The 15811-nt window shown below is 40.1% G+C and overlaps 2 protein-coding genes across 7 annotated transcripts in view; both read right to left on the minus strand.

Moving 5' to 3' along the window:
* plekha4 (pleckstrin homology domain containing A4) overlaps positions 1-1745 on the minus strand; it is a 16726-nt gene extending 14981 nt beyond the window's left edge. For 3 of the 6 annotated variants that reach the window (XM_008283314.1, XM_008283312.1, XM_008283311.1), the window contains exon 1: positions 1513-1730. In XM_008283314.1, coding sequence (XP_008281536.1) covers positions 1513-1553 — 41 coding nt within the window. In that variant the 5' untranslated portion in view covers positions 1554-1730. Of the gene's footprint in view, positions 1-1512 lie in introns of all 6 variants that reach the window. The other 3 variants (XM_008283318.1, XM_008283317.1, XM_008283316.1) reach the window with 2 other exon arrangements.
* A 10849-nt stretch (positions 1746-12594) lies between these two features.
* LOC103358384 (stonustoxin subunit beta-like) lies at positions 12595-15811 on the minus strand. Its single transcript, XM_008283331.1, has 4 exons — positions 15763-15811; positions 13563-13625; positions 13334-13476; positions 12595-13011 (listed from the first exon to the last, which is right to left on the minus strand). Exons 1-4 carry the CDS (start codon positions 15809-15811, stop codon positions 12595-12597), a joined length of 672 nt encoding a protein of 223 aa, XP_008281553.1.

A 15811-nucleotide genomic window follows, 5' to 3' on the forward strand; every position in this document is an offset into this window, starting at 1 on the left:
ACTTTGCCAAATCTTAACGATGGAATTTATGTACAAAAAATTAGATCTTATCTCTCATAGAGCTCTATGTAAATTACCATTTTCTTTCCACATCATGGCTAAGATCTACTCTATATATTTCTTCTTTGCGTTCAGCTTTTTTCTTACTGTATATATGAATGTATGTTAAATAAATAAACATTCTTTTGTCCCCCTGCCTTCGCCCTGAGTCGGCTGGGATAGGCTCCAGCCCCCCCGCGACCCTAGTGAGGATTAAGCGGTGTATAGATAATGGATGGATGGATTCTTTTGTCCTTTATATCCTACTAATCTTAAGATAAAACCACCAAAACCCTCTAAAATGTCTTCTTCATGCTCAACATCTTCATGTACCTTCATGTACTCTGCATGGACTATGTTTCCCCTTTATATTTAGGTTTCCATATGCTGGCATACCTGATACTGTAGTTACCCCAATTACAAGCTCAGTTTACTACTAAAACACGTCTTATTTAGATTTTAAAGTTGTATCTTATCTGCTTTAAGTTACACCTGCTTTGTCTGCTTTATTTTATAGGCTTTTCTAAACTTTGCCTTTTTGTTGACCTTTATCAAACAGACTCACAGATGAACTTGAAGATTACAAATAAAATCACAAAAAAAGCTCTCACACTGAGCCACCACGAGCACTCGTGGGTGACCCAGAGGTCTGACGTCCGCAATCTATGTTCGTATCAACCACAACCAACGAGGCGCGGAGTAAACGGCGCAAAACAATCGGCTCTTTTGTAGGAGATGAGAGTGGAGACCAACAACTTCATAGCCAACGGGGATTACGTGGGTGTCGTGAAATATTTGGAAAATCTCCTTCTTAACCAGTGGGGGTCTCTTTGCTGGGAGAGGAGAGGACTTAAAATGCTAAAGAGGGATGGAGGGGAGGACAAACGGTGGGTCTGTGCACGACACAGAGTGCGCTTTGTGGCGCCCGAGGACTCTGGAGCATCATGTGAAGCCGGACACAGAGCATGTTGAATACATCATCGGCGTGGAAAATAATCATCTCTGTCACTGTCAACAAAAACATTTGCATGTCTCCCACATTCTCATTCTTTTTAATGTCAAGAAAACACGTTTGACCTTGATCAGCGAAGCGGTGACGTCAGACGTTGTCTCAACTACCAACTTGACTGGTTAAGATGAGAACATGGGGGTGCTGTGTGCTGCACATTTCTTGCAGCTAAAGGCAGTAAAAGTTGCAGTTTGGAGACATAAAACTTGGATATAGGAGCTTGGCGTAGCGGGAAAAGGTCCCCCAGTGGGCCTGTTATGATGCGCCACAGATAAAGCATCACATCAGGCTTCACAAGACTCAGAGAATACTTCTGTTAAATGGGAAAGCTTTACTTTGTATTCCTTAGATTAATTATTATTAAAGACAAACGATCTGAAAAGTAAAACAGCGCCGTTTAATTGTTCAAAACACCCAGAATGACTTGAGACACAAATGATAATAAAGATGCCATATTGCTGTACCTGACTAATTGTGCCCGCCTGCTGGCTGCTTTAAGCTCCATCACTTGGCACGCTTCCTCACAGCATCTCCTCAGGCTTGGCTGCCCTCTTCTTGGCTACCACCAGCTCCAAAACAGTCACAACACTCTTCAGCTGTACTCCGTTTCTCTCCTCTTACGTGTGAATCTCCCTCTCTTGCTGCTGCTGCTGCTGCTGCTGCTGACTCCAGTCTGACTTGTGGCTGCAGTGTTTGGTCCGCTGCTCTACCTACGCTGACTGTTAACACTCGGTCTGCTTCTCTGTCCTCTAACAGTGCACTCTCTGTGAGCCCCTTCTCTCTCCTCCTTCCCCCCCTCTTCTTCCTCTTCTTCTTTCTCCTCTTCTTCCTCACTGTCCCTCCCTCTCACCCTTGACAGCCTCTCTGTGTTTTTGCTGAGTGTGGGTTTGTGACTCAGGAATTTACAAAAAAAGAAAAAAGCAGCTGTTCTCCCGTTCTTCTGCTTTACCCTTTGCATTATTTACATTTTCATGTCTAGCTGTAAGATTATTATATTAGTCTTGTTTTTATCATCCTCCATAAAGGCCAAACGATTCAGAGGTAGAGTGATGCATCTGACCACTAAGGGTTACTTGGATGAAGCTGCAGTTTGATGAAACACATCCACTAAGCCTGTCATTGGTGAGGCAAAAGAAAGGTCAAAAGGTCGCTTAAATAGTTTATTAAGAGCTGTAGAATTTTAAAAATCCCTGCAAAGACATATTCAAGATGTCTAATGTTGCATTAATACATCAGACACCCCTATTGTCGTATAATTAGTCTGTCTAGACTTGAAAGGCTTCCACAATTAGGCGAAAGCGTTCTCCCAGATGGTAGGATCTTATTTTGGTTTTGTGCCGCACTGAGTCAGCGTCTTGTGGAGTTCTTCAAATATTCTCAAGATAGAAAGCGAGGTGCCTCCAATTCACTCGACTCGCACGCGGCACACAGGAGGGGAGGGAAAAAAAAAAAGGTTGCTCGACTGATTCGGCTTTAAGAAAACAGCTGTAAGGTGGAAGGGAATTGAAAGTTATGAGTAATATCAAAAGACTAGACGGGAAGAAAGGCACTCAAAGGAAAAAGTGAGAGCTGATACTCGGCAGCGGGCCACTACACATGCCTCGGGAGAGCTGGCATTATTGCAGAACAAGAGGAAGATATCAAAGGCATTTTAAGTGGTGTGATAAGAACGGCAAAGGCAGGAGAAAAGTCAAGTCTAAAATTGCTCTCACAGGAGAGCAGCCGAGTGGCCCGCTAGGTTGGCTGGTTGGCTGGTTGGTGGCACAATCTTTAGATATAGAAACATTGTGGTGAAAAATACGCAGTGAGAAATGCTGCAGCTTTGCCACAAAACATTCAAGCCATTGCTCAACACTCAAATAGTCATCATGCCATCTTATAATTAGCGTCTCACATGTCCAGGACATCTGGTTGGGACCAGGAAGGTCGTGACCTCGGATGCCCAGGATGTCCTGCTCTCACACATCAGTCTGCCTGCAGATATTTATGACCCCTCCCTTTTAGCAAACTACACAATCGGCCACGGTGACTGACAGCTGCACGGCCACTTATCATCTCCTGTTACACACCCGACAACCTGTGGGGTGCTCTCACACAGGCAGCAGGCTCAAGGCTTCTGGGAAATGTAGTTCTGTTTATAATAAGCTGGAATAAATGGACACCCAAAAGTTACATCTTGGAACAATTTATTGATTTATTTAGATGAGTCTTTTTATGGAAATGTGAAAGATCTATAATTTAATTTTTATTAGAGTAAAGCAAAAGTTTTTGTTTTTGTTTCTCTTAAACAACAGTTATTCTCACTGTTGGTACACTATCACCTAACAGAAGGGTTACATTTGTATTGTGGGACATATAGTGGTGGCTTAAAAAAAAATGAAGGTGGTGAACCATAAATTAAGAGAACATCTTTGTTTTTTTTTAATTACAGGAAAACAATCAAGTAATGAGCTGCTGTTATTTTATTTAACACTTGAGGTTTATATTTTTTTTCCTGTAGATATACCACAGAATAACAGAAAATGCAGTATTTTTCAATGTATTTGCAGTGCACCATTAATAACAATTATTGATTGTGTTATATTAATTACAGATTTAACATTAAATGAAAAGAAACATTCATTTTTTTGCATGTTTTTTTTGTTTTTTTTTTTTTACTGATGGCACATCATTAATTTATAGATTTTATTTTATTTTTAACTATAGATATACCGTTAAACAGAAAATAATTGACTTTTCATTTCAGGTAATAAGTGATTAAACTAAACTGAACTTGTTATTCGTCTTCTCTATGTTGCAAAAACAAAATAAGCACAAGTGATTTTTTTAACTCTTAGATGGCAGTCAAAACTTGTCTGCATATATTCAGCGTTGTTGACAGACAGCTGCATGGACACTGATCTCCTGCTACACTAAACAACCTGTGGGGCGCTCACACACAGGAAGCAATGGCAGTGGTTTCAAAGCTCATGGGAAATGTAGTTATTTTTGTGGTCCATACTATATTTATTTGTGTTATATTTTGAGGGTCGAACTGTCCAGGGTGTCCCCTGCCTTCACCCTAAGTCAGCTGGGATAGACTCCAGCCCCCCATGACCCTAGTGAGGATTAAGCGGTGCATAGATAATGGATGGGATGGATGGATATTTTGAGGGTTATTTTGTGACAGAAAATTTACATTAATATTAATTTCACAAGTAAGTAGTAGTTGTTTATTGTAAATAAGTATTTATTTCAGAATTAATAATAATCCTAATAATTATTTGAGATTTTCCACATTAGAATTTGTCAGACCTTAAATTTTTAAAAATGTGTAAAAATTGACAGATTTGCTTCTTTCTAAAACCCTCGTTGCTCTCCATATGGCAGCTGTAATGTTCCTGTGATTACACATGATTTCACATGTGCACTTTTGTTTCTCTATTTGTACTCTGTTGTGTTTTTTTCTCGTTGTCTTTATCTGCAAATATGTCTGCACGTTGCCATGACTACCGTAATCTCATGCCAGTGCATCATCGGACAGCTACAGGAACCAAATGATTAAAATTATTCTTTTATTTCATAATGAATAATCAATACTACCTTTATTTGTTTTTTTTTTTGATACTAAAGAATTTGGATTTTCAAAGTCAGGCTGTACTCATAATGACATTTTCACCAACAGACACACAAGTTATCAATCTGCCTACAACAAAATTAACTGTGATAACATTTTGTTATTCATTGTTATTATTTTAATGTAATCAGTTAGATTATTTGAAACCTATGACCTACACATTGTAGTATAAAATGGAAAGAAATTTTAGAATCGGTTAGAATCATTGCCTCGCAGCAAGGAGGTCACTGGTTCGCATCCCAGTGGGGACACTGGGATCTTTCTGCGTGAAGTTTGCATGTTCTCCCTGTACAGTGTGGGTTCTCTCCAGGTTCTCCAGCTTCCTCCCACACAGTCCAAAAACATGTTGAGGTTGTTGTTGTAGGTGTGAATGTGAGTGTGCTTGGTTGTCTGTCTCTAAGTGTAGCCCTGTGATAGACTGGTGACCTGTCCAGGGTGTCCCCTGACTTCACCCTGAGTCAGCTGGGATAGACTCCAGCCCCCCATGACCCTAGTGAGGATTAAGCGGTGTATAGATAATGGATGGATGGATGATTCGTCTTCATTGGAAATTGAAGATTACTCCAGTCTGTCTACATCATGTAAATCATTTATACTTTATTGTATTTCAAATGCATCACATATGAAGGAGAGCATGAAAGAGTGTTAATAAATCCATTTCAGCATGCATATACAGCAGTTCACACTGTGTGTAGAGCTTTTGTGGTGTACTGACAACAAGAATCCAGCAGGTGAAGCTGTTCAATAATTTTCTGCATCAACTACAGCGTCTACTGACAGTTTTACCAAAATGACTCATCTCAGTAAGTTATGTATTACAATATGTCAAACATGCACAGAAGAGCTGTATAATATGACTATGTTTAGTATAATATGTATAGAGAAAATGGTGGCAGCGTGTCTGAGTTGTAATGCATCATTTTGACAGAAGGTGGTGCTGTTGTCTCAAGTATGGAGGAAGATCACTATGGATTATGAAATTGTGTCGGTTACAAGTAAAGTAATAGAATTCATTCAGAATCTCTCAAAAAAAAAACAACAACAAAACAAACATATCCTGGAAAGAACTCAGAGCCTCTATTTAAGTAAAAGCAGCATCACAAGCTCAACATACTTATTTTAAGGACCATATACTATACTGTAGTGAGTAATTTCTCATAATTTTTTTTTATTGAATTAATGTTAAAGAAACTCTGAAGCATAACTGGAATTCTCTCTCATATACATCTCTATCCCTATTTGAAGCCAGATTCCAGATTCCAGATTATATTTGACTAATCTGTCTTTATTCACAGGCTATTTGTTTATAAGGTTGTGAGCCTTCTCTTGATCCAGATGTTTAGCCAACCATAGACGTGTATCCAGTCTCTCCATTGTTAAAATTCTCGATAAGATGTTACAAATCAGTTATTTGACCAATCACACCATAGTGGGTTGGTTGAAAACTTTCAGTCAGGATTTAGAGAAATCATAGCACAGCAACAGCACTGGTGGAAGTTACCAACGATCTTCTTACAACCTCAAACAAAGAACTCATCTCTATACTTCTGGAGACATGTCATTGGGATTAAAGGAACTGCAGAAGCCTGGTTTCATTCATATTCATTAGATAGATTCCTGTTTGTTCATGTCAGTGATGATTCTTCCATGCACACAGGACCATTCTGTGCTAGGACCAATCGTTTTCATCATATACATGTTGCCCCCCGTAGGAAATATTATTTGGGAACATTGCCCAACTTTCATTGTTATGCAGATGAGACTCTGATATATTTATCTATGAAGCCAGATCAGTCAAATGATGTGGTTTTCTTCTTCTACATGAGGAATGTGGCTTTAAACACTTCTGAAACGTAATATCTCAGTATATACTTACTCTGGGTGGCCTTTCCTTGGTCCCCAGTGCTACTGTGAGGAACCATGGAGTGAGTTTTAACTTCTTTGAGCTGTGTGTCAAAATCTGTAATATCTTGTCTGAAAATGATCCACTTGTTACTTCTAGGATGAACTACTCCTGATTATCAGGGTATCCCAATAAGTGTGAAAAAACCTCCAACTGACTCAAAATGCTGCAGCCAGAGTTCTGACAAGCACCAGTAAGACAGATCATTCTTCTCCTCACATACAAAGCCCTTCATGACCAAGCTCCATTGTATCTTGAAGACTTTATTGTACTATGTTGTCCTACTAGAGTGATTTGCTCTCAGACTGCAAGCTGACTTGTTCCTAGAGTCTTAAGGAGAATAGAAGGCTACTTTAAGATTAGGCTTAAAGCGTTCCAGTATTTCCTTCTGATAAAGCTTGCAGTTAGGCCTGACTCAGGTGAGCCTGAGCTGCTGCAAGACTTCCCATGATGTACTGACCACCTCTGCTCTGCCCTACTCTATATTCTTTGTGCTTTCTCTTTCCTGTATTGTCTTGTCTTTTCTCCAGATAACTCTTACACTGGAGCTACATGTTTAGATCTGTGTTTACTGGCTTCACCACCCTACCGAGTGTTTAGCATTTCCTCCATCTGCTTCACCCTCACTCTGACCGGTTGAGGTAGCTGACCATCCTCCCTGAGCCTGGTTCCAACCAAGGTTTCTTTCTGGTAAAAGGCAGGTTTTTTCTTCCCACTGTGGCGATGTACATGCTCAAAGGAAATCGTTGGGTTTCTTTTATATATGCAGGGACATCTGTACTGTATTACTGATGTCTCTTTTGGTTGTTGGCCTCTTATTGAATTACACATATCTGCAACCAGCTCTTAAGTTGATTTCATTTCAGACATACAGTATATCTTTACTAATCTAAGACAATTAAACACAGCTTTTAATGACTGATTAAACAAACAGTGTTCTTCATCAGTACGATCTTTACCGTACATGGTACAAAGCATATTAAAACACAAAATAAGTTCTGTGGTGGTGTGAGTTAATGCACATGAAGTTTGTACTTGAGGAAAAGCACAGCTACTAACTAGGCCTATAAATTCAAATGAACTGGCAATTTCCATTTTACTTTGCAATATAAGGTTTTATATGTGAAGTACTTTGTCCAGTAACAGCATAAAAAAAACACTGTATGGTTTGAGTTATACAAGCTTCTATATTAAGCGACACCTCTGCAAGTGTAGATATACCAGTTGTCAGTTTCAACAGAACCAATTTAAACTCAACACTACATTTTAATCTACTAAATACAATCACGAGGAAAGAAGGAGAGCAACATGCTACCAACGCTGCCTCCAGGCCAGACTAGCCTGTCGACAGTTTGAAAGTGGGCCAGTAGCTACATGACAGCAAATCAGCTGGGACCAATAGAGTCAGAATAAATGAGCGCTGCATATCATTGATAGGCTGGTGCTGGACCAGATGGGAATAATATAACGGGAGCACATGGAGTCAGAGTAATTTAGAGCCGGCTACTGACTGCAACTTGTCAAGCTGCTGTTAAAGTGAAGCTCATAAATTCCATTTGAGGTGAGGATGCTGAAGAAGACAACGGAGAAAAATGGAGTCGATAAATCGCTCACTTCATAGGAGAGAAAAACTGTCAATTTGCACTTTAACATTCAAACTTTCACGTGACGTTTTAACTCCCTTGTATTCGGTCAATATTGTTTTGCTAAACATATGAACACATGAGAATGAAATGTGGGTCACCCCCATCCATTCCATGTCATGCTATATGTGTCACCTGTATCGCTTATATCGCTTTGCTCATGACACAAGCTTAGAGTTACCGCTCACTCACATGCCTGGCATAAGCATGCACATACACAACATGTAGGGCAGCAGCGCTCTGAGTGCGATTATTCTTGGATCGCGGTCTCCAGTTTTGTTTTCTTTGGTCCGCGATGGATGTTTGTACCTGTCATTTAGGTTTAACTGCACAGATCACTGACTGTAAATTCTCACTTATACTCATCGCAGCAACCGCTGTGTAAATCACACTCGGTGGTATCTGATCACAGGTATACTTTAAGGGGTTACACACACCGACTGTTATAGAAGTATATGTTTGTTTTACTTAAGTATTCAACTGCAGTCTTTAAAGGGAGATTTATGGAGATTTACTGTCATTTGCATTCGTTGTCAGGAAATGATGACAATGGCAACCGTATAAACAAACATATAAAGCAGATTTTTATTACAAAAAACATTTTAATACAGATTATTTCAATTCGATTCCATGCATGGAAGGCTGTAGGTTGCAATGACATACAGGTTGACGTGCAGGGCAAACGAAAACAGTTATAGTGTGTGAAATACTGGCAGGAGTCGTGTAGTCGCACACTGGGGCTCTCCTCGGTGCTTGTTGAAGGAGGTAGTGTGACGCGCGGGTGGCTGCAGGAGTGTGAATGTTTTCAGTTTGCCGGTGCGCCCCACTTTTAGTTCCCTCAAAGCTCATGCTTTAGGCGTGAAAGTGGCAGGACTGGAGGCCCCACCACCCTGTCAAAGAAGGAAGCTGATCTTCAAGTTGGAAGCTCTCACATATCAAAGTGAGCCCCTTTAACCCAGAGGGCAGCGATTTTCCCTCCCTGTTCTTTGCTAAGCTAAATCTGACATTGTGCATAGTTTACACTGTACACCTTATCCGAAGCATGTTGGAAAATGACCACAGACACAAAAGGTGCTGAGTTCATTTTAAAAGGTTGCAAATATTTCATCTAAATAGAATGAAATGAATGTAGTAAAATCATAATCAGTTCATCAATATCCATTGTGATGCTATAGAACCACACATACGTTATAGAAGAACAAAAATAGAAAAAAACAGTAGCAAGTCATAAGTAATCCTGACTTATCCTGGTGATAAAATGTAGACTAAGTGTGATTGAAACCTACTTTAGATGTGAAGTAATAACAACTAAAGGAATAGTGAGGAAAACATTATCGACATGCAATACTTAAGTGCCAAAACCTGTCGCACGATCAGCACATATCTGACTTATTTTAGCTGCAGCAGCTCATTCTGCTCTCTTCGCTAAGGTGCATGAGGATTGAATTCCCATCCAGAAACCAGGAAGAATCTTTTTCTCGATGGTAGTTTTAACTTTATGCAGCAGCTTCACCTCCCTCTCTGCTCCCTCACCGCTCACAACATAAAAGCTGATGATCCCTACAGGCTGGTCGACGTAAACTCCGATTGTGGAGCAAAATGGGACGTCTTTTATATCTTTGTTCAGGCCGTTGAACCAGATCTGGTAACACGTTCCCGACCAACACAGGCCCCAAGACTCCTCGTTTTCTCCGAGCCCGCTCGGTCCAGAGTTTGCTCTTCTTCCTGCTCCTTCGTAGGTGGCTCCGATCACCACCCATCCAGAGTACTCCACCTCCCAGTAAGCCCTCATGTTCCAGATGCCCTCTTTGCACAACACCTTTGATGAAAAAGAAGAAAAAGGAATAAATAATAAATCAGTCTCTTCACCAGTTATCCTGGAGCACTATTAGTCTGTGATTTACCTGTGGAGAGTACTCGTATCTCTCTGGTCTGTCCAAGACAGGACAAACCTCCTCAGTCCTGCGACACACCTTAGACCCGCCGTCAGAAATCCACAACATCTTATTGGCAGTTTTATCATCCAAAGAGAAATTCATCCAGTCTGTAGGGGAGGAAAAAAACCCAACAATGATGATATTCTTATCATTGCAAACTGTCTTGAATGAGTTGTGTCATTCAGTATTATTTCCAGAATTTACAGTTAAAGTCTGATCTTACACTGCATGAGCTCAGCTCTGCACGTTGGCTCTGGGATATTTGGCAAATAAACGGAAACTTTTTCTGCAAGGAAAGGAAACAAGCTTAAATACGAGAATAGACAACACAGAAAAGCTAAAATGTAGACGGTGGAATCCGTTACCTGCTTTTGTCTTTTCATTCTTGCTGGATTTAATTTTCTTGCCTAAAGATGTAAAGGTCAAAGGTTAAACCGCACGCATTCTTTTCACATCAAATCACAGCACCTTACCCGACATGAAACATTAATCTTGAGTTTAAAAAAAAAAATGTTGAAACTAAATTATTCAGAACAGTTGGACCCATTGTGAATGAATCTAAAAGCCCTCATGTGAAGTAATAACCTGACACTGACAGGCCTAGCAGCTGAAGAAGCTCTACAAATGGTCTCATGTGTTACATTTCCATCACGGTAAATTTATGGAAACAAATAAACGAGAAACGTGATTGCACACATTGAGTCACAGTTTACAGTCATGGTTTCATTCTGCAAAAGTTGTGTCATCATTCTTTACTGCAATAGGTGATGGTTTAGTCCCAAGATTTTACTGCTTTGATACTTGGGATATTAATTTAAAAATAGTCTATGAAAAATTCAGTTATTAGGTGCTCTACTGAGCTTGTTTTCTGAAAATCAGTACCATTAATGCCACTCATACAGGCATTAATTGACCATCACTGTCTAAGCAGATGATAACACACCCTGTTGATAAAATACTAGTATATATATGTTTGCTTCAATGCAGATTAATTGATGTGCCATTTTAATATTATACTTTTCCATTATGTGTACCTGGTCTGCTGGTCTCTGAGATGAATAGCGTAGAATTGGGTCCACTTGGCATCTTGAGGCAGTGTGCTACTAATCCACGTGCAGAGGCTTCAAAATTTTTCCACCCAGAGGTGCAAGGTCCTGGTCTTTCACTTGACTTTTATACTCTCAGGAATGATGAGGTTGGCTATAGAAGGGTCCGAAAGAGGTGTTGGGGTCAGTGGGACGAGTGCTCAGCGGGAGGTAAAAGGGGCCATGCACTTGACTTTGACATATGGATAAGAGTGACTCCAGCAGATATTTGATCTCACTGACGCTCCAAGAGACTTTCCAAAAGAGCAAGAAGACAGTCCCAGACACGACTGATAGAAACATTCAGACACTCTCGTTGTCAGTGTTGTCAGCGCGAGTGGTAGGGGAGGAAGCAGAACTGCATAAACACAGACAAACCAGACAAGAAGACGAACTACGTGACAGATCAAATCCACCATAATGCATCTATTTTTAATTCTTACACATGCTAAGACTTTGTGTGCGAACATGTATGAAAAGACTTGGCTTAAAAAGAAACCAGATGTTTCAGTTAATAATTCCTTTGATTGTGGCATCTGTTGAATTTTTTTTAATAACTTGAAGACCAGCTAAGATTAAATATAAATCACCTTTGATTGTGCCAGAAGACAGAAGCATGTGTGCAAAAGTGGGGTTTATAGTGTTTTCATTTTGTCATTTCCAACACTACATCTACTATGTGGGATCGTACATACTGCTAAGGGCCTATCCAAATAAAATATGGACTAAAAATGTGATCTTGTCCATCATGTGAAGTCAAACAAACACCTTGTTAGTCTGCTTTTTGCATATTTTTTGTTGTCTTCATCATGTTAATGAGTTAGAAAAAAACAAAAAAAACAAGGAGCAAATGCATCTTCCTCAGTGTTTTATTATTTATTTAAACTTCTGCATATTTAATGTTCCACATACACTCATAACAATCCAGGTCACCATATACATACAACAAAAATAGCGGAATAAATATACATAGAAATATATCAGTATAAACCTTGAGTGGTCCGGTGGTTTCAGGAAAGTCCGTAAGAGTGGACGGTCAATGGTGAAGCCTGACTGAATCCCTACCTGACTGCACTTTGTTCCCTTTATTGAAATGTACAAAACCATTTACTATATGTCTGCCACAGTTATACTGTATCTAAGAAAAATACATATATATTTTATATGTGGTGCATATATGTTTTAACTCTAATGCAATAAGCGTACAATTTAGTGCAAGTCTATGCTATGTTAGTAAAAGTTCCAGTTATATGGACAACAAATGTTAAATGACTGTGTTGTTGTGTGCAGTCATTTTGTGTTTAAAGCTGCCATACTGGTAGCTGCTGACTATTACATAGGAGTTTATAATACTAGTTCAGTTTATTCCTCCTTCTTTGTGAGCAGACAGTGAGACTGTGTCCCCACCCAGAAACCTGGGAACAATTTCTCCTTAAAGGAGCTCTTAATCTGCTGCAGAAGTTTAACCTCCTTTCCCTCCTCTCCCTCTTTCACCTCCACAGAATAGAAATTAAGGACGCCAGCAGGCTGGTCAAGATAAACACCTATTATGGAGGACTTATTGCTCTCCATGATCTCGGTGGTGCGGCCGTTGTGCCAGCTATGATAAACAGAGCCGCTCCATCCAAGACCCCAGGACTCCTCGTTCTCTCCCAGGCCGCAGGATCCGTGGGTGTTCCTCCTGCCCGCTCGCTCGAACGCCACTCCGACCACGACCCATCCTGAAAACTCCACCTCCCAGTAGCCGCGGAAGCCCAGGATGCCTTCTTTGCAAAGAACCTTTTGGAATGTGGATGGGAATGTCAGCGTAATTCAGAGGTAATCTAACAGAACCTATGATTTACTGTAGCTGCCACTTAGAAGAATTTCAAGCAGCCTTGCTTTCTCCTGGTAGTAACACCAAACCCGTTGGTTCAGGTTTTAAATAAACTCAGCAGACCACGAGTACAGAAAATTGTTTACTCTGTTTTACAACTACATCAGACTCCACTTGCGAGGAGATGAGTTCATGGCACCTTTTACATCATCTTCAAAACTGTAAACAAGGTAAATTATGTCACTTCTGGCCAGAGTAATCTGATTACATCATCAGGTACTGTACCTGTGGAGAATACTCATATCGCTCTGGTCTGTCCAAGACGGGACAAGTCACATCATCGGTCATACGGGCCACTTTGGCACCGCCATCTGTGATCCAAAGCATCTTATTGGCTGTCTTGTCGTCGAAGGACAAGGTAATCCAGTCTGGAAAAAAAGGAATAAACTATTATTTAACAGAAGATTGTGTTAGGACTAAAGTATAAAAAAGATAAAAACATAGATATTCTTACGTTTGATGAGATCAGCTCTGCATTTGGGTTCAGGGATATTTGGCTCATAGACTGGGATCTTCTCTAAGGAGTAAAAAAAACAGTAAAATGTCACAATATGTTGACAAGTTTAGGAGAGAAACTTTAAAAAACACTATAATCAAGCCTGTGATAGTGTTACTGTCCTACCTGTAGGTGCGTTTCCACCTTTGACTTTTTTTCCTGAAAGTAAGAAAACATCATTATTTTTGCCTACATTAAGATAAACGTTCTTGACTGTCACATATACTGTGTGCATTGGTGGGTGTCCGGTGTGTCTCCACAGATGATGAAGTGAGCCTTTGCAAAACGATGTATACTTAGAAAACCATCTGCCTCTGTCAGATCATCACATCAGCAGCCGCATGCTTTCTGGACCCAGTGGTTGATTCATGCCGGCCGGTTGGAAATACCAAGACACCTCACATGCTATAGGGTTGGCTTCAAGTCACACTAGAAGCTCAGAGCAGATTATGAGATGAGAAGCGCGACATGATCTGCTCAGACAAATCAGAAAAGCTGGGGGTTGTAGATGCAGCGCTGGCTTCTTCATATCAAGCAGGAGATTTTAGAGTCCAAAAAGTTGCATTCAAAATGTGGTCTCAAATCACAAGTAGCTGTAGTAAAGTATAGCTTATGTGATCTGCAACACATGCAACTTGGTAAACCCTAAACTAATAACGCAGATGACTATCATTAGAAAGCAATCCAGACAGAAAATAATCAAAAGCCTAACAGCAATTAGATTTCTAATTATGTTCGACAGCAGACATCCGCATTGTTTCATAACTTTCCCTGAAGTAATAACCGATTAATACCACTTACATTACAGGCTTTGCCCTAATGCCAATTCCGTAACTAATACTTTGGTATCATGTGTCAGCAATGCAGTCGCCGGGTTTTAAGGACGAGGATCAAGAGGAGGAGACAGTTAATCCTGGCAGCATTAAGATGTCAGCGGTGACAAACACAAGTAATGTGATTTATTTATACCAACAAGCGACATTACCTCCTGGTCCATCCACACATTAAAAATCATCAGCGAATGTTGCAACTTTAAAAAAATCAAAAAACCCTCAAGTTCAAGGGTAAAAGTTTTGCACGGTGTCGTCAGCGCCGAGGGTTCAAGGTGAAGCTGCACTCAAGCCAGAGCACATGAATCTGCTTGTCATCGTTATTCACATTTTTCGAACTTAACAGTTATTTTTACGCCACTCAGTATGAATGTCACGTCCAAATGAGTTGATATTTATCTCTCCGCTGACTGGAGGCTGAGAGACACTATGCGGGAATGTTAAGCCACCTGTCTGGATATAGCACAAGGTGGTGAAAATAACTGCATTGTCTGGCCTCATTACAACCTGACACTTTACTAAACATTTAAGCTTAAATGCAGCCTTGTTGTGACAATCCATAAGGGGCTTATTAGTCAAGTTGTGGCGGGATTTGTCAGAATATTTTTCGATTGTAAGTGACCGACTCCTCTTCTGTTTCAGTGCTTTTTACTTTAGGTGCATTTTTCGCTCAGCATTTCTTTGTTTTGTGTAGAAAAGGATTACTTTCATTTAAAATGCTAATTCTTATTTGAAACAGCAATTTCTTTAGTAAGTCATGCTACAGGTTCGTTTGTAATTATCCCTTCCTCATCCTTTGACTTCTCTTCTTGCTTTCATCGTATTAATGCTGGATCTTCAGTAGAGGCTGATGCTTACAACCCTGCTGAATGTCACCCATTCACTAGAGCAGCATTACACTCTCCGTACAGTGTGTTAAATGCATGCAGCACGGCATGTTAAATCTTTTTTAATACAGAGGATGTTGACACTTGCGGACCCTTTGCTCCCAGGCAATAAAGCCATTATACGCCCCTCATAATGACAAGCATGAAATCACTCAGTGAATTATTGCATTTTCTACACAGACATAAACTCTAGTGACCCATTCACTCAGGATCTGCCTCAGAGGATAATAAAAAAGCCTCACTGCTGTAGACACAAGTAGGTTATTAAATCAGTGCATTTAAAGCATCACTGCTGTCTAAAATCCACATACGCTGCAATATTATTTAAAGGTTTGAACACCCTAAAAACTACATGTCACCACATTTGTACAAAATGTTGATTTTTCAGGAGAGAAGTGTGTTAAAAAAAAAAGTAGATTGTGTGAAATGCAGAAAGTTCACCTTTATCTGTCTTCCGGGTGTTAGAGATGATTCTGGTGGTGGTAGGCAT

Source organism: Stegastes partitus, unplaced genomic scaffold, assembly GCF_000690725.1.
Source record: "Stegastes partitus isolate 25-593 unplaced genomic scaffold, Stegastes_partitus-1.0.2 Scaffold306, whole genome shotgun sequence".
Lineage (NCBI taxonomy): Eukaryota > Metazoa > Chordata > Actinopteri > Pomacentridae > Stegastes > Stegastes partitus.

What these genes read in the sequence shown, in the direction of transcription:
- LOC103358384 (XM_008283331.1), bottom strand. Translation starts at nt 15,811, where the DNA reads ATGCCTACCACCACCAGAATCATCTCTAACACCCGGAAGACAGATAAA. An exon ending in CACCCGGAAGACAGATAAAG is followed by an intron (nt 13,626 to 15,762) that starts GTGAACTTTCTG and finishes TTTACTCCTTAG; the next exon opens with AGAAGATCCCAGTCTATGAG. An exon ending in GATATGAGTATTCTCCACAG is followed by an intron (nt 13,012 to 13,333) that starts GTACAGTACCTG and finishes ACATTCCAAAAG; the next exon opens with GTTCTTTGCAAAGAAGGCAT.